The sequence below is a fragment of the Sphaeramia orbicularis genome, chromosome 24, assembly GCF_902148855.1.
Source record: "Sphaeramia orbicularis chromosome 24, fSphaOr1.1, whole genome shotgun sequence".
Classification (NCBI taxonomy): Eukaryota; Metazoa; Chordata; class Actinopteri; order Kurtiformes; family Apogonidae; genus Sphaeramia; species Sphaeramia orbicularis.
This window is the reverse complement of record NC_043979.1, coordinates 18525447-18549889: the sequence shown is the minus strand read 5'-3', so window position 1 is coordinate 18549889 and position 24443 is coordinate 18525447. Positions and strand designations below refer to the sequence as shown.

At 38.6% G+C, this 24443-nt stretch overlaps 1 protein-coding gene across 3 annotated transcripts in view; it reads right to left on the bottom strand.

Annotated features, from left to right (window-relative positions):
• evlb (Enah/Vasp-like b) overlaps positions 1-24443 on the bottom strand; it is a 67707-nt gene that overhangs the window by 28288 nt on the left and 14976 nt on the right. Inside the window, exon 1 of one of the 3 annotated variants that reach the window (XM_030128074.1) lies at positions 19304-20035. The exons of 1 other annotated variant lie outside the window; for it this stretch is intronic. In XM_030128074.1, the coding sequence (XP_029983934.1) occupies positions 19304-19398 (95 nt within the window). In that variant the 5' untranslated portion in view covers positions 19399-20035. Of the gene's footprint in view, positions 1-19303; positions 20036-24443 lie in introns of those variants that run through there. One more of the 3 variants, XM_030128073.1, reaches the window with a different exon arrangement.

Sequence of the window (24443 nt, the reverse complement as noted above, 5' to 3'; positions counted from 1 at the left end):
TTTGGTCATTTCCACATATATTACAAGACAGCGACAATAACAGTTCCAGTAAGGACAGCGAGTCCCCAATCTCAGGTCCAATGTGGTCTACAGGGTTTGTAAGGTCCACCTCTGCATGAACAGTGAGTGTACCTGCTTTGTTCGGTACCATGAAGTAATGGTACTAATTAGGGATGCACGGATACCACTTTTTTCCAGACCGAGTACGAGTACTTACATTTGAGTACTTGCCGATACCAAGTACCGATACGAGTACTTAATAATCCCATTCCAGTTCTTAATTCCTTTTGTAAATGTGCTTTATTGTCGTTGTCATTAGTCTGACTGGAACAAAGTGCTGCTACTGACATTTAATGTGTTGGAATGAGCGTTTCTCAATTAATCCACCAGGGGACGCTGCTCTGAATTAACCATATTGGACAAATACCACGAAGAAGAGTAAAGTTTTTTGAGAAGAAGAAGAAAGTCAGTAATAACAAACATGGAGACGACAGAGGTAACACTAATGTGATACTAATATTGCAGCGTTTTTGTTAGTAAGGTTTAAAAGTTTAGCTTCAGCAGGTAGAGAAAAGAGAAATGAGCAATAAGTTTTGTTTTCACTTCCGCTGGCGGCGGTCCACACCGCTCCGTACTCCTGCTGGTCTGGGTACACATCCGCCAGCACCTGGAAAACGGATGGAATGTACGCAGAGGACGGACAGAACGCTGCGTCCATATCTGTCTGTCTTTAACGTTACTTGCAGTCAGCGTTACTTTTATCACCGTCATTTATTTAGAAAAATCTCCACACTCCACACACATTATTCCACCGCTGTGTACCTGCTGCACTGAACTGTGAATGTCAAACGGCCGTAAGTGGTATCGGTGCATTTGTATTGGATATCTTTTACGAGTATGAATATGAGTACACACACTGAGTATCGGAGTCGATGGCTGATACTCATATCGGTATTGGTGCATCCCTAGTACTAATGTAAAGAATGATGTTCAAAGGGATAATGTGGATGTGGACAGGTGTCTGGATCAGCACTTATGTTGGTCTAATGGTACAAAATTATATATTTATATTTATTTATTATATTATGTTTATTATTTATTTATATATATATATATAATATTTATTTATTTTTTGGCCATTTACGGGTAAGAAACCAAATATGGTAAATTCACTGACCTTGATTTTCTACATGAAAAAAAAAAATAAATAAATAAATATATATATATATATATATATATATATATATATTTTTTTTTTTTTTTTTTTTTTTTTTTAATTTCACCGTTTTATGTCCTCCAATAACACACTAAGGTTGAAATTTTGAATTTCAGAGTATTTCAATGAGTGCCCTATAAAGGGTTAAGGTGCATGTGTTTGGACAGTGGGTGGAAGCCAGACAGAACCCACACAGAGAACAAACTCCACATTAAACCCATGCCCTTCTTGCTGGGAAGCGATAGTGCTCACCACTGCACCACCCAGCCACCCTCACCACCATTTGTGGTCCGGAATCTGATACAGATCAGATCAGACCAGATGAGACCTCAGTCTGAACAGTCAGATCAAAATGCAGAGAGAGAACTTAAAGCACTCACATGCTTTAAAGTAGTTTAATCTAATCATGAATGTAGAGTAAAATCAAACACTATCAGGGACCTTTTCCACCGTTTAATGAACATTGATAATCCTGTATTTTAGCTTATGCATGACTTTTACTTGTAGTAGAGTATTTTCACTGTGCGTATTAGAACTTTTACTATAATCTTAAAATTTCTACCCTCTCTGGTTTCATGCATGCGGTTCAGCCCAAGACTGTTAACCCTTAAAGACCCATAATATCATACTCTGCATTTTGCATATTCAGTGAAATCAGGTATTTTCCTGTATTTAATTTACTGATCATGTAGATATTCATAAAAGCTCAGAGAACATTTAAAGGTTAAAACTGAAAAAAATTGCTTTTTTAACGGTGACGATGTTTCCACATTCACAATGGAGCCTCTCAACTTCCGCATGGGTTATATGTGATGATAATGAAAAGCTGAGAGACTTCATTTTACCTGAATTATTTTAATGTATTGATAGGATTAGTGGTTGAGAAGTTAATCAATATTTTAGATCAGTTGATGCTTGTGGTTGCTGGCAACTGTTTTGGTCTTTGTGGTTTGAAAGTTTACAGTAGAATGTGATATTGGCCAAATTAACCAATAAAGACCCAAACATCCACCGGCGACCAAAAGCATCTGCTGATCTAAACTGCTGATCCACTAATCCTATCAATACATGTAAAATAATTGGTGTAAAATACAGCTTGTCATCTTTTCATGGTCATCAGATATGACCCATTTGGATGTTCAGAGGCTCTGTAGTTACCATGGAAACACTGTCATCTTCTATAACATTGATTCACCAGTAAAACCCATTAAGTTGGATCAATGACAGTGGAAGGAAATGCTTGGTTTATGTTCAGTTAATAATATATTTCACTGAAAAAGTCACTTTTTCTTCAGTTTTCTCTCTTTGGATATAATAACCTTTGAATTTACTGAGTTTTCATGAACATCTAAATTAAATATAGGAAATCAAATATCAGAAAATGCATGATTTACAATGAAAAATGCTACATTTAGAGGATAATATTATAATAAATGGCAATAAAATAGAGAGAAAAAATCATTTGGGAACTGCCAGAAAAGTAGGACTGGGTCTTTATGGGTTCAAAAAAATGTAAATACCATACCAAAAAAAAATTGGATTTGACTATTAAATAAATATGCACTAAGGCTGATTCAACTTCAGTAATAACATCGAAGACGATGCTGATGGTTTAAAAGCATTGAATTCCGATTATATAGAATTATCTGTTTTACATAAGCTATTTTTTTTTAAAGCAGCTAACATGTAAAAGTAATAGGCCAGTGAACTAAGGTCAAATTAATGAGCCTCTGTTCTGTTAAACAGATGAATTATTCATCTTTACCACTGTATGCTTGATAGGCTGAAAATAATGATTACTGCTGAAATGCAGCAGCAGAGCATATTTTCCTGTTTTTAATCTAAGTTGTTATACACACAAATGTACTCAATACATATAAACTATACACAGAAAACACACTCATTAAGTTCTCTCACATTTCAGGGCATTTAGGGGTTAATGAGATTCATCTTCCACAATTTTTGCCTTTTTTTTTTTTTTTTTTACATTTTTGCATTAAATTACAAAACTTTTCTTTGAGGGTCACAGATGTTTAGTTTAAAGATGTACTGAATGAATAGTGTACACAAACGTTTTGCAGAGTCCTCGCATCATCAACAATGAAGCAGCTCACACCTGGTCCCATCACACTGATCAATCATTAACCGGCGCTAAAACGTTTAGTTCCTCTGTTTCTGCTTCCTGCGCTCTGGAACTCTGCTAAATCTGCATCACTTTTCAGATGTGAGACAAACAACACGACCTCATGCTGTGACAGGAGAGGGATACGCTTTTGACTCAGAGCGGAAACACAGGTAGAAGGAAAAAACACATCATACACACACGAGATGGAGTCGTATGCATATAAAAGCCTCTGAAGCTTGAAAAGGAGTAGTAATTTTATACTATATCTGGGTGATGAATTGCCAAAAAACAGATGGTGGTGGAACCTAAATGCAGTATAATAACTTCAGGTGATGGCAATTTAGTATAAGAAGTATTGCTTTTGCGACAATGACTGATTCCTGAGTGAAATATAGTACGTGTATCTGCACTGGAACAACGTGCATGCTCCTGTCAGTGTGCTGCCGTCAGTGTCTGCACATGACAGTCCTTACACTAATCTGTGCTGTCAGAGGCCTCGTATACATCTCAGTGTCGTCCATACAGTGGGCAGACTGCAGCTCTTACACCACCCTGCAGACATCACAACATCAAAGCTATTGTGCTGCTCCACTTTCGGAAGGCCTTTGCGCTCAAGGCAGCGGTGCACCAACAACAAAAAGAATCTGCCTGAAATAGAAGCATAGTCACACACATACACTGCTGCATGCAAATGTGTGTATAATCAGACTACAGTTTCACACTATTTATTTATTCTCCACCTTTTGGGTGAACAGTATCTAAACATACACAGAATTGGAGGGCACTGGAGGCAACAGCTTCAGGCAAACTCTTGCACTTTGGTTGAAAAATTTATGACTTTGATAAAAATACAAACAATATATTTACAAATCCCTTTAAGGAGCTCTGCCAGTGGGCAACGGTTACTGTCCATAGGAGATCAAATGCTCTAAACGGATTTAGTAGATTATATTATATTATTATCTACTGATGGTGTGATCTGGGGTTTTTTCAGTTGGTCGGGCCTAGGTTCAGAAACATTATGTGGCCAAAAAATTAGGTCAGCGACAACGTGACTATACTGAATGACCAGATTTGAACATCAGCACATTTTTTCTTCCATGATGACACAGACATATTCCAAGATGAGCATTAGACATCATTTTCACACATGCACTGGCCTCAAGAGAGTCCAGACCTGACCAACATGGGGAGTCTGGGATGTAATGGACTTTACACAGTGGTCTGACTCTACCATCAATGCAAGATCTTGGTAAAAATTTATGTAATTACTAACACAAATAAATGTTGTAACAAAATGATACCACAGGGGAAGCACCCTTTAACCAAAACTAAAGGCAGTTCTATAAAACGCTGTTACACTACCTTTTTTTATCCAGGCAGTGTATGAAGCAGAGAGGTGACAAATTAAAAGACAAACCTTATGGGACTCATCTCTTCCAGGACAACACATACATCGAATGGACATAAAGATGAAAATATTGTAATATTAGATCTGAAACCAGTTGAACACCTTTGGAGCTTTCAGACTGATGAACACCACAATCATCAAAACATCAAATGACGGAATATCTGACAAGATGTGGTGGAACAACAGCTCACTAAAATTATACTATGTTGATTTTCCACTAATTTGTCACCCATGTACAGTTAAGGAAAAAAATATTAAACCATCTAAAGTCATCAAAAACAATGGTTATGCAATCAAATACTATCTCCTGTGTGTATCATGTGACTAAAACAGACAGAAAATAAAGCATGGAATGTCTAAAAGCACTGTTTTTGTCAGTACAATGCCATAGATATTAATGTAAGAACTGAAGTGATTTTGGTTATTATCAAGAAAACATGGAAAATGGTTAGATATCAGCACTGAAATTAAACTCTTATGAGCTATTTTTGTTGTTATCATTATATTTGTCCAAACAAATGTATCTTTCATTGTACCAGGCATTAAAATGAACAAGAAACTGAAGAAAACAAGGGTGGTCTAATATTTTTTTCCGCAGCTGTGTGTCAGTTACGTACAAACAGCTTTAAAAATAACAAATTGTATATATAAAAGTACACTCTCCACATTGAATACATGACACTAGTCACTCAGAGTTAAGTGCACTCATAATGCTATCGCCTGTGCTCAGTCAAAAGTGAAAGTCATTTTCAGCTCTTTTTTTTCCACCAGTGAAAAAGAGCAACATCATCACTGCTCTTATTGTGGAAAAAAAAGGCTTCGATTTAAAGGTTGAGGGATGGGCGCGCACACTTCTAATAATTTGCAAACCAAATGATGGAATCTCCTCAGAGATTTGTTGCTCTTTATTTGCAAAACCAACAGTCCAATCCTTTCAGCGTCAGTACAATGACTACACACTGAGACACGACCTTGAGACGGGGCGAGGAGCTGTGCTAATGCCAGACTCAGATTTAGATCCAACATTCCTGGACGAAAGTGTCTGCTGTTCTGGTGGCTCAGCAGGATAAACTATATCTCTTATCATCATCAGCTATTAGTGCATAGACAGGTGAATGGACATTTAAGTGGAGCAGTAATCAGACCAGAGCACTTAAAATGGTTGTGGTTACTACATTTTTTTCTTTTTTCTTTTTACGATTGTGCTCTTACTATTGTGTTTTACTACTGTTGTTTTGAAGTTTGTGGATACTGCTGGAACCTGTAAATTTCCCTATGGGATGAATAAAATATCTATCTATCTATCTATCTATCTATCTATCTATCTATCTATCTATCTATCTATCTATCTATAAAAGGACTCATATTTTCCTGCAGAAATAGACAAAGCCATTAGAGCTTTTGGGAATGCAGTATAATTTGGACTTAAATACATAACATGATGGATATCTATCACTTTTTGTTTTGTTTTCTCTGCTTGTTTTCCTTTTCACTTTGATTATAAAGAAACAACATTCTTGATTCACATACTTATGTGTTTTATTTTACTATATGATATGAGCTCTTGTGCAAACCAAGGTTATAATAGTTTTGGATTTTTCATTATAGTTTAGTTTTATTTAGCTTGGACTTTTTTTTTCTGTAATTCAGTTAGTTTTAGTTAGTTTTTAGAGCAGGTTTGCTAGTTTTTATTAGTTTTCGTTATTTTCTAAATGCTTAGTTTTAGTTTTTTTTTTTTTTTTAATATATCTTTTCTCTTCTTCACCATCGTATTCAAATAAATCCCAGACAGGACTCTGCTGCTTTCTCCCAACTTCACTCTCCATGTTTGCAGGTAGAGTGGGGACCAGAAGACAACTCTAAATGACAAGTGACGAAAAGTGATGGACTGTTAAATATCATATGGTGCCAGCAGCTAAAATTGCTTGAGGGAAATAAATCGATTTCGTATCAATCCGACATTGACAAAGACGAAAACGAAGGGAATTTTATCCATAATTTTCATATGTTTTAGTGAGTTTTGTAAACACACAATACAGTTTTAGTTACTTATTTTTTTCTTTTAATTCTAGTTTTTATTTATTTCAGTTAATGAAAATGTTTTTTCAATTCTAGTTTTCGTCATTTTGTTAGTTTTTGTTAACGATAATACCCTTGGTGCAAACATTATGTACTACCATAGTGTGCTAGTGATGTTGCACAAGCGTATATTTCATAAACCAGTCTTATAGCATCATTGTAATTTTAATTTTACCGACTGTTTTTTATGTTTGTTTACTGTTTGTAATGCTGTCAAAAACTTGAATGAATAGAAGTTTAAAAAAAAAGGTTGTGGTTACATTTCTTGGTGCATAGTAGCAGTTTTTTTTTTTTTTTTGTATTCCTGATTCATCACCTTTGGGGGACCAGAGCAAATCACAGAAAGTGGCTTTGTGTCCTGCAGCCAGCTGCTCAGAAGGAACAGCCAAATCCTGAGAGTTAGCTGGCAGAACAATTGCTACCACAAATTGTTTGTCTTTTTGTCTAATGCAGCTACAAAATACTCTCTGTTTTCTGAGACTGGAAGAAAATGATGGAGAAAGCTCTGCCTGCAGTAACCTAAAATAGCACACAATGAAACTTCTTGTGCATGCATACAAGTATGTGTGTGTGTTTCTGCATGTGTGAGAATCGACTGCATGAAACATCAAAGCTGCATAAAGCAGAAAGAAGAACAGCTGACAGCTTAAACATTTATAAGCGTGCCAGAGCAGAGCAACATCAGCAGTGAGACTGAGCATGAGCTAAACCTCGGCTATCAGAGAAAATGGGATAAATTAGGCTAAACCGTCACTGAAATCCAGCCGCTGGGGCCAGTTGGCATAATGAGAAGCTACTTTGGTTAAATGACGCTCATTTCTCTGCTCAACACTCATCTTCTATCAATCTTTACTTCGGCAAAGATGCACAAACGAGTCCGTCCCAGTTAGATGCCTCTGCTGGCTGTAGTTTGACTGAAATTAGTTCTTGTTGTGCTGGATGTCAGCCATGTTTGTGCAGCACAACCTGCTCAGGCAGCTTGTTCATTTGAAACTTTGTAAAATGATCACAAAGTTTAAACATGCAAATGTATACTTGGCGCATGAAAAATTCACCCACAAAGACTCAGCTCACAGCAGGAACCAGCGCTCACAGCACACTTTAACAAGAATAGCACTCTTTTCTCAAATATTGACTCTCATTTTATGCTGTAATTCCCAAAACTGCCGTCCCAAAAAATATTCTCTCGTTTTGAGGAAACTTTTCTTGTAGATAGTTGTTAAGAAATTAGATCATGTCATGGTGATTTTTCTATGAACTCTTTACTTACTGCTAAATCTGCTGCTACTACTTGGAAACTCTAAAGAACTTAATGCTAATGAGAGACTTAGCGATGTGGTTGAGGTTAATGTGTACAGAGCAGGAATGTGATGTTCATAGTTAACTAAACATGCTAAACTTCAATCATCTGAAGCTTTACCTTTAACACTTAAAAATCTGCAAACCAAAGCAACTTTTACTTCTGAATTACTAATCCTATTATTACATGTAAATATTTCAGGTAAAATGCAGTTTCTCAGCTTTTCGTTTTCCCTAGATATGACCCATTTGGACGTTTAGAGGTGTCATCTTTAACGTGGAAACACCATCATCTTCTGCAACATTGATCCCCAATAAATCCATGTAGTTTAACAAATGATAGTGGCTGTAGATGCTAATTTTTTGTTCAGTTTCTTGAAAAAGTTATTTTTTTTTTCCAGTTTTCTCAGTTTTGACAAAGCAACCTCTGAATGTGACCTGAACTTTTACTGGATCTACATGATAAGCAAATTAAATATAGGAAAATATACTTAGATTTTCTGATTTTCACTGAAAAACACTAAATGTAGTTTATGATATTATAATAAATGGTGACAAATCACACAGGAAAGGTTAAATGTAGAGAAAAATTCATTTAGAGGTTTAATCCTACAATAATTAGGTTTTCAAATACACATTGCAGCTTTACATATTATTTATTATTTAGTTGATATTCACACCCAGCCCTGTGATGAACTGGCGAAATGTCAAGGGCGTACCCCGCCTTCGCCCGTAAGTAGCTGGGATAAGCTCCAAGCGACCCCCGTGACCCTAGTGAAGATAAAGCGGGTTCAGATAATGAATGAATGAATGATATTAACACACAAATATTAACCACAGTACATACTGTGTCGGGGCCTAAAGGTGATTTAGGAAAGGATTTCTTGCACTGTGGTATAAAAACGAGGCTCTAAACCAGAAAAAACATAACGCCTGGAACAGAAAAACATCCTGATTGCATTTACTTATGTGAAGATCCATTAAAATATACATACCGGCATTAAAAAAAGCAAATATCACTATCAGAACGAGAATTAAATGTTCATATCTGTAACTAGAGAAAACAAAGAATTACATGACACTGTGTATGTGAAGTCCTCCATCCTTAGGTATGAATCCCCTGAATGTTCACTGGTGGATAAATGCTTATGCCTCTATCTGTGAAAAAGGGACTATAAAAGAGTAAACCATCAATTTTACTGTTTGCAGGCCAGTTACATAAGCAACTTGCTCACTAGCGTATTTGAGGTTTGGCAGTGAAGTGGGGAGGTGGGAAAAAAAGTGAACCAGGGAGTGTAAAAAGAAACAGAAGAAACTAAAGAGAGAAAAATGGGTCTGTGCTGACAGCAGACTTTCAAACATCCTGCCAGCTCTGATACAAACAGCCATAAACCAAACCAGAGAGTTGGAAAAAATCTAAAAATAACTGGCCTCGGCTGAATTATTATTATTTTTTTTTTTTTCAAATTTGGAAATCATGCTGCTCACTCACTCACTATGTGCTTGTATAAATATTATTAAGACTGAACAGAGACAATGATAATCCGTCTTGTCTCTATGACTGACTCTCTACTGTTACAGCTGGATATGACGCTGCATATTACAACCAAAATAGAAAAGCTGTTTTTGAACTTCTTCTCTGTGGATTCAGAGTTTTAGATCATTACTCGCTCTCTCTCACTGGCCCAATTTTTGCAGGTCAATGCATGCTAATAGAGAAGTATGCACTGTTTTAGACCATTGGCACGATAAGGAAATTTCATTTGATCATATCAGTGCCAGAAACTGAAGGAATTGATATGAAACCCTGGTACATTTCTCTGTTACATGTCTAAAAGACCTAAAAGACATAATCCCAGATATTAAAAAAAAAAAATTCCAGTTGTGTGCATTAACATGTTAATTTGCTGCTCTACACATATATTCAGCATGAAGAGTCTGCTAAAAGAGTTACTCAAAAGCATGCTAATCAAACAGTGTGTGTCCCCGAGACCCTGCTGAGAAGACACACTGCTGAAACCACGCAAGAGCACGCTAATCTGTTGGCATGACAACTGGAGTGGAATATTCGTTTGGCCTAGAAAATATGGCTGTGAAGAAAAGATGAATGAGCAGCGAGATATAAATAAAAAACAGCAACATAAGCCAGTCTGCGCTTTAATTACAGCCGACTGTCTCTGCAACAATACAACAATGTCACGTCTCCTCCGCTGATCGTCAAATCACTGTGTCACAGAGCCATAAAATGTGTATTTGTGTAGTGTATGTATCGGTGTGGAAGTGTATATGTAGTTAAATAGTGTATGGACTCGCCTCGAAGGCAGACGCAGCAGACATCACAGACCGTAAAAGCGTGTTTATATACGGTGTGTCTACTGTACATGTTTCTCTTGCTTTGGGGGTTTCGTTATTCTCTTTCTCAAACTGTTAATAAAGTCTTAAACGTCTCATACGATCCACTGGGGTCACCTGGGACTGCTGGGGAAATAAAGCCAGGTTCTGGTGCCGTAAAAACGGGTCCGAATTTATGGTTTAATTCCAGCTGAAAGCCAGTAAGTGAAGGGAGAGCAACGATGAGGTTTCTTTTACTGCTGCTCCACATGATCGCATAAAGCATTTAATAGTTTCCTCAACCCTGAGTGCTAATGCTGAGACTCTGAGCAGCAGTGCAGCGGTGGGAAATCCTGCAGAGGAGGGTAGAATCAAGAGGTTGAATGTGAGATCAGGTACACTCCACTTTTATGTTTGGCCAGAAACTGCATGTATTATTAAGAGTTTTTGGAAGAGAAAGTCATGCCTTGAAGATTAGTGTACGGGTTAAGCGGTGCATCAGTGGTGGTGTAAAGAGATGTCTTATTTCTGACAGTGGTTTTTAGGCACATGTACAAAGTGTAAAAGGGAATTTATGAGGTATTTATCCATGGTCAGTGTATTACCTGTGGCATATTGGAATCAATTGCATGGCAAAAAATTATATGTTAACCAAAAAGCTTCAGTTATGTTAAGTGGATGTCCTTTGTTTTTTCTTCTGCTCAAAACATATAAATGAATGAAAATGAATGCCAGTACTGGGTGATATACAGTCACGGAAAAAATTATTAGACCATCAGAAGTCATCAAAAACAATGGTTATGCAATCAAATATTAACTCCTGTGTGTATCATGTGACTAAAACAGACAGAAAAGAAAACATGGAATGCCTTAAAGCACTGTTTCTGGCAGCACAATGCCATAGCCATGCCAAGTGATTTTGGTTATTATCAAGAAAACATGGAAAATGTCTCGATATCAGCTCTTAAATTAAACTCTAATGAGCTATTTTTGTTGTTATCATTACTTTTGTCCAAACATATGTACCTTTAGTTGCACCAGGTATTAAAATGACCAAGAAATTGAAGAAAACAAGAATGGTCTACTAATTTTTTCCACGACTGTAGATAAAAATGTAATCATGATGAAAAATATGTTTATGTCAGTTGAGTATAATAATAATCATGAGAAATGTCAAATCAGTTTTTCAAGTTTCAGGCATATTCTGGGACAAGACGAACTGACATTAATAGTGCTTAAAACTTCAATTCTTTATTCATTAATTTTCCATAATCAGGTAATTCAATACGATCCCATCCCAGCTTACATTGGGAAAAAGTGTAGTTCATCCTGGACAAGCTGCCAGATCAGATCATCTTTGCTGACATGAGCAACCTACAACCAATTTATAGCTTAATTTATAGTCTATAATTAACCTAATAAGGTTCATGTCTTGGACTGTAGGGGGAAGTGATTTGCATCATTACTTTGGCAGAAATTTTACACCAGATGCCCGTCTGGATGCAACTCTCTGTATTTATCCACCAGGCGTAGGCCTAAAACTGGAACCAGTGACTGGATGTATATAAATGAAGTAAATTAAATAAATTAAGGCAATGAACATCCTTGTTTGATCACCCAGCTCTAGTTTACAGAATATTTCATTTATCTACACCATTTTACCCTGCCACTAGACAGACCTGTTTAGGAAAACAGACTCCCTTGACAAACCAGTAACTGTACCCAACAGAACATGGGAGTTGCTGATCAAGTTTGTTTATTTTTGTTATTAAACAACTTTGAATTTTAACACATAAATTTGGATCAAATGCAGACCTGCATGGGTGTGTGGTTCAAAATATGACAGTTTTTTTGGGGGAGGTTTGGTTATGGGAGTCTGGGGGAATCAGTTCCACGCTGAATGGCCACCACCACCGCCGCCTTCAGAAGCCCACTGGTTACTGCCTGTACTTTTATGTGTTTCTCCCACTGTCATATTGCAACTCAGGAATAATTTGCCAAAAAGGCTGATGGACTCACCAAATTTACATGTATTTAAAAGAACACTAAAATCTAGGGTGTACCATATGTGAAAGTTGTACTTATTGGATGTGTTCACTGTTATTTATTGCTACTGCATTGTCACTGTATTTAATGCGAATGATGTATAAATTTTTAATGTCTTTTTAACTGGGACCCACATTAAACAATAAACAAGCAATAAACAATATTGCAGGAAACTGACTGACTATAAAGGAGTACCTCATATAACTCCAATAATAAATGAAATAACCTTTTAAGAAACACGTTGTCATCTCAGCAGATTAGCTTTTGCACAAGTGATGTTGAGACTCTGGATGTTCCTAACCTTTCACCATCTCCTTTTACATCATGTACTTCCCTCCTGAGTTATCCCCACATCACTGAGACAACCCACCAGGCAGAACAATAGAAATTAACAAGAGGACTGAGTGTGTCTGACCCCGCTTGACTTAAGTCATTAAGACAAAGACAGAGAAGAGAGTAGGAAATAGCTGAGCGAATCAGCAGCGGAGGATTTAGACTTCAGATGGTCCTTTATGTCTCAGCAAAGACAGCCAAATCCTCTGACATAACAGAAGCATCAGTAGAGACAACACATGGTCAATAGATCCCTGATGAGTTGACTGCTGCCCCAAACAAACATTTTAATCTGCCTTGACCTCACTGCAACCCTACAACCACAGCTGAGGTTCAAGACGGTGGACGCACATGGGACTGAAATCCTGCAGGTGCGTGCACATCACCTTAAAAGACACTGGATTTTTTTGATTCATGTGTGGCATTAAAGGCTTGAAGTCCAGCAAGGAGCTAGACATTCCTGTCTAGTTTGTTGTTCGTGGGAATCTTGATGTTGGCTTAATGAGCGTTTGTTGGAATGTTTCATACCAGGTCTAGAGCCTCAGGCTGCGCTCGTCTACCTCCAACTAAAGCTGAGCGCTACTGGAAACATAATAGAGGAGTCAAACTTGTTGACTTCCGCTGGTGAGTGTGTGCCATCGTACATGTATAGATTGTATGAGTGTATGTGCATGCATGTAAGAGATCAATCACTGTCTCAATCAGGCCGAGCAGGAGTGGAGGACCCATGCTGAGAGGGATGGCAAGAATAAAGGAAGAAGGAGAAGAAAAAAAAAGAAGAGAAATTAAGACAGAGACAGAAAGAGGAATCGAGGAGACAGTGGAATAGAAAATCTATGGAGTTCAAAGAGGAGTGGGGGTGGGTTTTAAAAATGCATGGGTCTCCATTTGGCGGAGAGGAAGAAATTTCCCAGCAGAGAGAAGACAGTAGGTGAGAGCACAGCTAAGGCATTACCAGCACGACTGTCTACAAGGAGCACTTCCATGTGCCCACAAGAAGACAATGAAAGAAGAAAAGAGGATGAAAAGAGAAAAGGAAATCTGGGAAGATGCCCTGAGGCTGTGCGCTGTCTACCCCATGATGCCATTTAACTGCTGTTACTTACTGCACAGCTTCACACACAAACACACCACAAACGCAGACATGTTTACATGTGATCCATTTTACAGTTGAGTGTTTGCTAGAGGCCATTAGGTTAAGTGCCCTCCATAGGGGGACCACGTAGTCTGCATAACACCCACTGTAATTGGCAGACTCTTCCTTTTTCTAAACATAAACTGTGCCATGGTGATCATGCGAAGTCCTTATTTGTGCCACAAATCATTACAGCGTGGACTCGTTGACCCAGAGCGTTTCACAAATTCCCAGCAGATCTTTCTAATGTTTGACAGGCATGTGCGGTGGAGTCCATCTCCGATCTGTCACAGCAGTGAAATGATGGAATAATGCAGACGTTTGGTCTCCTCTGGGAACTATGCACAACAGAAAGCCCTTCCATCATCTGAGACATCTTCCTCGAGCAAAAACTTACATTTTAGGAGCTCTGGAGCTGAGCTAAGGGCAAGATCAACCAGGGTCACCAAAGTCACATTCAATATCCAAATAAATTAAGACTGTTGAGGCCATTTACCAATATGAGGCCTCTGTCTTTTATCAGTGTTTTATGATCTGCTGCTAAAATGGTTTAGACATAAAGCCAAAAAACAGCTGTAATCCTAGAAAAATAAAGTTAGTCAAGCTCATTGCTGTGGTCAAATAGAATTTCAGTTGTCTACTTGACTTTTACACCCATTTTACTCATCATTCATCAATAATTATAATACATTCTGCAACAATGTTCATGTCTCGCAAACAGATAATTTTGGATATTTGAAAAATGGCAAATGAAAAGTCAACCTCCTGTTACATTTGCTGATGCTGTTGTTAGTATGCTGTATATTTAAAGGTGAACTGTGAATGAAGGGATGAATTGCAAACAGTTAGCTTCACAACAGTAACATTTAGATAATTTTGTGAATGAACTACTTAGAAATACCTTAAAGCTATATGAGATAACTGAACGGTGGTAGAGGAAGTACGCAGATGTTTTACTTAAAGGCGTTTTATGGAAGAACTGTGTGTGTTTGTGGAGCTGGTGTTAATATCTCAAACTACCTGCCTCTCTAAGCTAAGGTTAGTGTTGCGTATCGCTGTAAATGAACAGAAGAGAGACATTAAAGAACAGGGAGATCTGACTCAAGCCTCTTACATAAATTTCTGGCGTGCCTGATATGAATGTAGACTACGGAGACAATTCTTATCTTAGTAATAGAGTTAGTTCACATTGAAAAGAAGCGGCTAACAACACAAACATCATGCAAGTAGATTAGCATTTGTGAGTAAAAGACCTACTTCAAAATATACCTAAAACTGCCAAAAGTAAAAATGCATGATGGCTCATTTCATAATAATAAATTAATAAATGCATTCATGCGTTCATCTTCAATGTTACGGTTTAATTACTGTTAATCCTGTTGGGTAGTTACATCTACACACAGGTAAAGTCCCATCCCTTCCATTGTGCCCCACTGGAGCAAATTTGGGAAAAAATATTAGCAGCAAAAGGACTGAATGATACCACCACTTAATGTTATTCAATTTAAAACATGAGTCTGTTTCTGTTTGAGGTAAAGACAGTAAAGTATAATTGTTTTTGTATTAAATGGCTTAATGGACTGCATCTCTCATTGCATGTTGCCAAAATCAAAACAGCCGTTACATCAAGATATTTCACCTCAATCTTCAAGAGGAATCTGGAAATACCTTAAAGGAGGCAAAAATCTCTGTGGTTCGGGCCATATTTACATGAGAGAGGCATCTTTACTGGGTCTAAACAGACAATGGACAGAGACAGTTACAATGACTTCAGGTGTATGGTCTTTCGATTTGAGTATTTTCAATATCATCAAATACAACAAACTGCAACTTCCTTGATTCGTACAATTGTCATTTATAGACATACATGTAAATGATGGTCTAAATAAATGGGATCAAAAAATCACATGACTGCAGAAGAACTTCCCCTCTCTATACCAATACATCATGACTTATTTTCTCATTATAATTTTATATTATATTCTGAATCTACAAGGTAACCAATAACTAAAGCTACTTGTCATGAATAGAGTAAAAAAAAACAAAAACAATAACCAGCACAATATCATCCTCTAATACGCAGTTAAAGAGACATAAAAAGCAGAAAACTGAAGTAAAAGTAAAGTATAGTTAGGATGCATTTAGGGCTGCATGATTTTGGCAAAAAATCAAATCCAGATTTTTTCCTCTAAAAACTCGATTTTCGATTTTTGGGTAGAACTACAAAAGACAACAGAAGTCAGCATGTCGTTTCTGTGAGCAGCCCACAATGCAAGCCACTGCTCCCTACCTCAAATCTGTGATGGAATCACATGATGAACCTACAGAAGTTTTTGTTTGTTCTTCATTAAATCTTTATTGAATGAAGTAGAGTATACAAACAATGTATACAACAAGAAAATAACATAACAAGTTTGCCAGGAGGAATACACTATGATACAATGTCCAAATCAGAGCAAATACTGATGGTTTTTATAGCCTTTTTGTTTCCAGCCTATCTAACAGCTTTAAATAAAGTTCAATATCTCTCAAAAAATAAATAATATTCGGTTTTGTGTTACAGAACTTACATTTGTGAATGAAAAAATTAGCAAGTAAGAGAAATAAGTTTATAATAAAAAAATTTTTGTTTTTTTTCCTTTTTGGGGTGTCTGGGCCCAGAAGTGATACCAATGTAAGTCAGTGACAGGCATCAGTCGTGCGTGCGTGGACCACGTAATATGAGTGATCCCCATGTAGTTATATTTCAACTGTGGGATCTGTGCGTGAAGCCACAGCTTATATTGCTGTAAGTACTGTGGGCTCATTAACAGATTTAACGTGGTCATTATACAGACTTCTGTGAAAGACCGCTCTCACAGATAGGAGGAAGAGCCTATGGTAGCCCGCAGGCACGAGAAAGATGAAATCGATTTGATGATTTCCTTTTTTTAAAAATCGTCCTAATTAAAAAATCTGATATCGATTTAAAATCGATTAATAGTGCAGCCCTAGATGGATTCCTTTTTTTTCCTTCTTTTATTAGGATGCATTCCACTACTCTTTTGACAAAAAAATGTGAAAATGTTGCAATGGAACTTAATTGCATTTTTTCAATGGAAATATACTATGACTGGTCGACCTGCTGTATATATTATAAAGGAGCTTATCTTCTGCTTGACCGATAAATCCTCACACTGGATCTTTAGGACACAAAACATAAACACACCAACACAACAGGGAGAAGGTCTGGCTCTGTTCTTATGTATACATTTGTGTGCATACATGTACGGTATGTTGTGTCTTCATGGATTAGCCAGCCCTGGTTGTCATGGTTATCTGGCTATACTGTAGCTACATCTACCCCGGTCACCATGGAGCCCAGTCTGGCTCTGACATCCGAGCATCCCTTGTGAAGGTTTTTCCACAGCTACAACCATCATCTTCGGCATGTCTTCCCTCTTCTCCTGCAATCACTCCGGCTCCTCCTCCTCCTTCTCCTCTGATTCCACGTCCATCTAACCCAACTGCATGTTTCACTCTCACATTTACAATCCACTTTCCTCTCTTTGCTTAGCTTTGCTGTTCTCACCATCCCCCCTCTCCCCTGGTCTCCTGTTTTCACTGCCTCTCATCTTATTCCCCTCCTCTTCTCCTCTCTGTCTCTTTCAGTTTATCATTTTTCCTATCTCCAATCCTGGCTGTTCTTCTTTCATCTCACTCAGATCTAATCATCTCACCTTGCTAATAATATGGCCACTGGTGCGCAGCTGTGTTCATTTCCTGTTTGCTGAGACTGAAATTAACCAATTTTACTGTTTACACTTGAACTTCAGTGGCAAAACATGACACTTAATCTTCAAAGAAATGGATCCCAATATCTTCATTTGTTTGTAGATCTCTTGCCAGTCCCTGTATAAAATCTGATTTGTGACACATGAATATTGTTCAATGGGTTCCATTGTTTTGTGTGAAAGCACTTCACACTTCCAGTTCCAACATCTTTAATTTCTGCAAATAATGTCAGTGTTGATGTGCAACTATTGTGTGTATCTCTTCCTGCAAAGAAGTGTAGAGGTGTGAGGCTCAGTGGGAAATGTGTGAGACTATTTTTTTCCCCGTGAAAGCTGCAGCCTGCACAGACACATTCAACACTGATATTAGCTGACATTTGCCGATGTTTGCTGATGCAGACATTTTACACAAGGTCACCAAAGTGAAAGTGAAGTGCTGTGAATCGGACATGTTTAATTGTTTATTAGCCTCAAAACACAAATAATCCTACTGATCAAATACAGAAACACTAATCTCGATTAAAATTACTTCCTTTAGCTACAGATGGTCTGAAAAAGGATTTTGCAGATCAGTTATACAAGTGTTTTTGATTGTGTCTTCAGTCTAGCTGTTGACGCCCTCAGACTCCCATGGAGCCATCAGGGAGCTCCTCCAGACCATGATAGTGATGCTGTAGCTCCATAATGCTGCTCCAGCCTAGACTCTTGGCCAAGCTAAAAGCTGCTTAGTGGGGCAAAACTCTGGCTGAGTCCTTTAAAGCTGCACTAATCAGAGCTGTTAGAAGAGGCATCGTCAAACATATCACACACCAGATTACAAGGACATCTCAAACCACGGATGTGAAGATGGATGGTGAATAAAATAGTGGAGATGGTGTGTCCTGTTCAAGTGAAAAGATAAATGATTTTTTTGAATGGATGTCAAACTGTCTGAGCTCTTGCATGGCTGAATGCAACAGCTACAACCAGCACAATTACATCTCAAGACAAAGAGCAGGGAAGCTGTTGCATATCTGAGCATGCGTCTTTAAGCTCTCTGCAACCATGACAGCAGGCGTTGCCTGTGGATGCAACAAGCCACCCCGAGCACTTTCACTGTTGTATGGAGAGGAAGAGTAGCAGGAAGAGAAAGAGAGCGCAAACACAGAGAACAAAAGAGCTACAGAGGCGGCCGACACGAGGGCCACAGCGTCCACAGGGCCCTGGGTGGCAAATTTAACACAACTGCGGCACTGTCACCGCCTCCGTCCAAACTTGGCAAGCTGCATCATGGGCCATCAATGCCCTCTGCTTCTCCCAGGAGCCTGACACTTTCTGCACAGCTAGCTAACACATTAGCATGCAGCCCCATCCCCCTGCAAGGGCAACCAGACGCTCACAGCGGCACTCATCATACACAGAAAACGCTTCATATGCAGCAGCAGATGGGGATCTGCTGTAAAAGGCAACCGTAGTGTTGGAGTTTTTCAGTCACAAAAGGACACCTGATAAATGACAAAAGCAGAACTCGAGAATCAGACCCATCTGAAACACCTTTCCCACCCTTGTAGCCTACCTGACTTTGAACTCAGTGAGCTGTGGCTGAGCCCCCGGTTCAGCACAGTAGATCTGGGGGAAGTAAAATCGATGTGACTGAAGGTTAATGTCCATGATGTCCACACACAAAGGATGCACAGGTCAGCTCTGTGACTACAAAAATGAAAAACAGATGTCTTGGGCTCTTGTCTCAGGTGCTTCTTCACCAAGTCCGATCTTTGTCCGTCCTGAATTTGACACTTCGCTAAAGGTCGGAGTTCAGCGACAGCATCCTAGTCACCTTTTCTCTGAACGGTCTCTGGCTGGGCTACAGAGAGCTACCGCCAGGAAGGCATCCCCCTCCTCTTCGTCTCCTCCATGCACAGCACATTCAATCACCTCTGCTGCCCGGCTCTAAACAGGCACACTAACCTATTTCCCCACTAGCAGCTACTGTACACTCAGCAGCTGGAAGCACAAGAACAAAGATGACTCCTGCAAATGTTGCCGCCTCCCAAACACACACCAGAAGCAAAAAGTAATCCCAGTTTTCAATCACCAATTCATCCTGTAGCAGGTAGATGAGTAGGATTAGGAAAAAATGAGGGAGAAATGGTGCAAGTGTGGGGAAAAGAGACACCTAAAATATGAGAGTAGCCCTCAGCCCATACAGAGGAGACTGAATGGGAGATGAGAGTCCTCTGGTTTTTACGCTTCAGAGACAGAGGAGGAGGGAAGAGAGAGAGAGAGAGAGAGAGATGGAGATAGAGAGAGATTCCCGGTGCTGTGAGGCGTTGCCCTCGCACTGCCTCTCCTCTCTGTGTCTCATTGGATTACCTCCTCCCTCTTCCCTCCTCTCCTCCCCCCTCCCTCCCCTCCCAGCTGTGACAAGAGCGATGGGCCGCCAGCCCCAGAGGCTGCTGGTGCTGCCCCTCCTCCTCCTCCTCGCTCTCTCCTCTTCTTCCCTATGCTGTCCTGGCTTTTGGATTGGCTGAGGCCAGGATGCGTAAGCCCGCATGGAGAGGCGAAGAGGAGGAGGAGCAACAGATTTTAATTCATCTGATGGCTCTCGTCTTTCCCGCATATGATTTGAGATGGCATTGCCAGGCTTGGGTGGAGCTCTGGATGCAACACTCATACATGCATGCATGCACACACACACACACACATACAGTGAGCTGACAGTTTATACTGGAGGTTTATTAACACAAAAGGACTCCAGTGACAATACATCCCTTTATTTAACAAATCTATCAACACTGACTATGAACCCAGTTGATGCAAGCCACACCCTTTCCCCACAATGCCTCAGTCCGAATAAATAAAGCATTAACACTTACTGTAGAGCTGATATTGTACTGTATTGTACTATCTCTTACAAAATAAAACATATAATGTATCACTGGAATACGGCTCAGTTACTTTCTCTACATGCATAAATAACTATATTCTTACTAAACTGTTTACATGATGATGTTAATGGCACTTAATATTCCACTAATATCACATTTCTGTTACATATTGGCCAAACAGCATTTCAAATTAATCTGTTTTTGATGTAATTGCTTTTACTTGCATTTTGGTATATTTGTTTGTTGTTTGTCACTTTTACTTTTCTCTATTTTCTATTTATTATTCTGATTCCTCAATGTTTAATGAATGAATGAATGAAGAAACTTACTCCAATTACAAATATCCTAACATGTAGTAGCTTTTATCACTTTACTTTGGTACAATTCACAGCCTGGTTCACAACTAGCAAACAGGATTTTTCCACCAGAATGTTTTCCACCAGTGACAGACATGTTCAACTGTACAAATGCATTCTCTCTCTTTCACTCCCTCAAGCAGCTTTAATGCATCAACGTTCAGCATTAATGTATTAATAAAAAAACATATTGATAACACACAAAATTTGTTGTTGACCTGTACAGTTACAGTTCCTTGAAGAAAGTCTGTTTGATGCCATAAGGACACAGATACAGTCAAGCATGATGCAACACAGACAGGTTGAGAAAGTCATGTATTTCTATGGCTATTAGCTTTGTAAATGATTGTGATTTGATATTGTGCCAGAATTTGTTGTTAGTTATCCCCCCCCCCCCCCCCCCCCAGGAAGATCCCTTGAACCTTCCTTTACAGCCACGCATCTGATTTTGGCCTTTTTTTTTTTTTTTAATTGTACTTTTGTTTCACTATTTTTTCTTTTTCTTTTGTATGAACCGAACCATGGGTCAGTTTGATCTGGATCCAGAACCACCTCTTTTGGTAAGATCAAAGACCCCCACTGGGGTTTGCACTGTGGGTTGGGGGAGGTTTCAGACCTGCAAATTTGCTTCAAAATAGAGATTCAGGGTATGTGTGAAAGCCCAAATCTTTAATCCTAGCCTACAAAATTCTCAGTGGGTCTGCTCCTACCTACTTAGGTGCACTGATAAAAGCTTATGTTGCCCAACGACCATTCCGCTCGTCTGGGGAACGTTGTCTGGTGGTCCCCAGACCTTGTACAAGACAATCCAGGCTCTTTTCATGGGTCGTTCCACGTTGGTGGAACGCTCTACCAAGTGCTACAAGAACAGAGGCATCCCTGCCTATCTCCAAGAAGCTCCTGAAGACCCAGCTCTTCCGAGAGCACTTCCTATCCTAGACTTTCAAACATTCCATTTTAAATATTCTAATAAAGTTTTTCCCAGGATTATCACAGATTCTTCCAGGATTATCTCTGGACCTGCTGCGGTGGTCCTGCCTCTTCTCTGCCCTTATCATCACCACTCACTTATCCTCAACTGCCTCCATGTGTCTCCCCCTACTCCCACTCCCCCCCAGTCTCTATCTCTACCACTCTCTCTTTTTCTCTTTCTTTACCCTCTCTCTTTAACCCCAACTGGTCAAGGCAGACGGCCATCCTTTAGGAGTCTGGGTCTGCTCCAGGTTTCTGCTGTTAAAGGGAAGTTTTTCCTCGCCACTGTCACCAGTCACAAGTGTTTGCTCCTGGAGGATTCTGTTGGGTTTCTGTAAATTGGCTTAGAGTCTGGTTTTGACCAACTCTATATATAAAGTGTCATGAGATAACTTTTTTTGTGATCTGGCGCTATATAAATAAAATTTGATTGACTGAGTGATTTGATTGGTTTTCCCCTGTAAGTCGCTTTGGAAAAAAGCATCTGCCAAATGCATAAACATAAACATATCTCAACTGAAAAATTCTCCATTTCAGGAAAAACAGCAAATTCTCAATGTTCAGATGGAATATACCTCTTTCACAACCTGTATCACAGTGATAATATCACCATATCTGAATGTAGTGTCTATACTGAAAATAACTGAATAAATTAAGTTTCCATATTTGGGACGACAAACCATCATTCAGTCTTTTAATATTCCTTTGCTCCATTTACCCAGATGCATTTAGATTATAAGAGATGTAAGTCATATGTGGCCATAGCATTAATCTTCTGGGCATGTTCCACATCATAGCGGCTTGTATCAGCTAAATCCTTCTCATATTTACTGTACATCCACTAACATGCCAGGAAAACTGCATTTGACTAACAGTCTCTTTCTAGTACAGTTTCAGCCGCTGATATTACCCACATCTGTCCTGCTGCGTCTGCCAGCAGGCAATTTCATTGATTGGACCGGCCGTTTGCTTGTTAGCTGACATGGTTCACTTTGTGGATGCTAGTGGACAATAGCAATTTCACAGCAATTTAGAGCTGAAAATGAACTTGCTTGCATACAATGGTGTTTGCTTAACAACAGATATTGCTTTGTCAGTACATTTTCGTCCTTGTGTGGTGTTATTTCACGTTTCTTCCAGACCATGAAAAAACATATTTAGAGGCAAAGATCTGTTTGCATCAGGTTGCATCATACAGCCTCCTCATACAGATGAGGCATCATTAAGCAACACAAGCACAGAGTTAGATTTATATTAAGCTTTGGAACAACACTTATTTGCATGCCAATCTCTGGTATTTACTGAGGCTGTGATGTACTCTTTAAAACATGGGATTGGACAGAAAATGCCACGGAAATGCCACTTGTCATTTCACCTCCAGGTCGTTCATGACTTTCTTTTTATATGTATGAGAAAATAATTTTTACATCTCCAAATCAGAAAAGGTTGGAAAGGAATGGAAAATGAAAACTGAAAAAGAAAGCAGTGAAATTAAAATGAACTTTGACCTGTATTTCCATATTCTATATATATTCCATTTATCCTGGTCAGCTTTATTTACAGTATTGTACAAAAGTCTTATTAGGTTGGTTGCTTTATTAAAGTTCTAATGACCATACATATGAATTCTCAGTCTCTGCATTAAGATCCAATCTGATATGAGAAGTATGTACAGCTGTAAAAACAAGTTTCAAGGAAAAAAACAGCCTCTATAAACCAAAGTGGTAGTGATTAGTGTGACTCCCATTTGCGCTGAACATGCTCTTTAACCCTTTTGTTCAGACAATATGAGATTTATTGCATTAATTTTCTGATGTTTTACACCAGGTTTCATTCAACACGTGTCAGATGTTTTTAAATATTTGTGCTGCTTCTTGTCATGGGGTCAGAGGTCACATTAAATATTGACTTTTACTTTTAGAACCCATTTAGTTTAGTTTAGTGTGTGTTTTTAACCCACAAAGACCCAAACATCCACTGGCGACCAAAACCAACTACTGATGTAAAATGTTTAATACCTGTTGATGCACTAATTCTATCAATACATGTAAATAAATGCACTTTGTCATCTTTTCATGGTCATCAGATACGACACATTTGGACATTCAGAGGCTCCATAGTGAGCATGGAAACACTGTCATCTTCTACAACATTGATTCAACAGTAAAACCCACAGAGTTTGACAAATGGCAGTGAATGGAGACACTTGGTTTATGTTCACTTATTGCTATATTTTACTGAAAAAGTCAGTTTTTCTACAGTGTTTCTCTGTTTTGATATAACAACCTTTGAATGTACTCTGAGCTTTTATGAACATCTACATGATCAGTGAATTAAATATAGTAAAATAAATGATTTACACTGAAAAAACTCAAATTAAAGGAGGATAATATTACAATAAAGGGTGACAAATCACTTAAGAAATGTTAAATATAATTAATTTGGGAAATGCCACAAATATACCACTGGGTCTTTATGGGTTATGGCTTTGCACGTTTCC